This window comes from Perkinsus marinus (assembly GCF_000006405.1).
Source record: "Perkinsus marinus ATCC 50983 genomic scaffold scf_1104296957542, whole genome shotgun sequence".
NCBI classification, from domain to species: domain Eukaryota; phylum Perkinsozoa; order Perkinsida; family Perkinsidae; genus Perkinsus; species Perkinsus marinus.
In genome coordinates, this window is record NW_003207093.1 from 1 (window position 1) to 956 (window position 956).

Here is a 956-nt window from a genome sequence, read left to right on the forward strand (position 1 = left end):
TAGCATGTTCTTGCTTCTTCTTCTTCTCTGCATCTTTGCCTTTTCCTTTCTCGCCTGGTTTCTTCTTCTCAGCCGGATCAGTACCATCAATGAAAAGATGTTCTGCGCAGAAGTTACTGCGAGCTGCAGCACTTCGATCACATGCTGAGACGAAACAGCTCTCCGGTATATGACAGAAAAATCCCACTTACTTGGAAGAGCACATCTTTTGCCCCCTCCGTGTTTCATGCACGCCTGCGGTTGCCCAGGACGCGCAGCACGGAAACAATTAGGATAAGTGCATCGTCTGCCTCCACCGTGGGCCTTGCAGAAGTTGGTGGAACCGACAGCGCTCTTGGCGCAACCCGGCTTTTGACACCTTCGACCACCACCATGTGCAATACAGAATGTGCTCCCATGACGAGCGGACGTTTTGCAATCAGGATACTGAACAAAGAAGCATCTCGTACAGAACGAGAAGATACTCAGCTGCTCTGTCTCACCTCACAGGTATTGCCTCCTCCGTGTGTGATGCAGTAACGGGCAGCAGCGCGAACCTGTCCAACAGCTGAGCGACACGATGATATACGAAGCTCACCTACCTGGCGTGAACAACCTTCGGCCTTGCAAATCTTTGACGGGTTACTCCCCGGCGCTTTGCGAACCCTTTTAACCGTTCCATTCGGAGCGGCAACCGTATTGGTATTCCTCGCTACCATAAGAGCTTTAAAATGTGAACGTGAAGCTGAGAAATACGAAGGCATCGATAACGAAAATCATTCTACCATGACTCGTCGGCATGAATTGACCACTCAACAGTTGATAACTCCGAGCGAGAAACTTACCAATAAGTAACATACTCGAAAAACACAGTGGAAAGATTGACACGTGCGGAAAACCCACAACAATCGAGCCATCTGACGATAACTCAAACTAACTAGTGACTTCTCGATCTGCTGTTCATACGTGTATACGGC

General features: G+C 49.2%; 1 protein-coding gene across 1 annotated transcript; it reads right to left on the bottom strand.

The window, feature by feature from the left end:
* Nucleotides 1-191: 191 nt before the first annotated feature.
* On the bottom strand, nt 192-724 carry Pmar_PMAR002606 (hypothetical protein; the record flags this gene model as incomplete). Its single annotated transcript, XM_002774748.1, has 3 exons — nt 192-426; nt 483-536; nt 582-724. Coding segments are annotated over 3 exons (432 nt in total), but the record flags the coding sequence as incomplete, so codon positions are not given.
* Nucleotides 725-956: the final 232 nt, after the last annotated feature.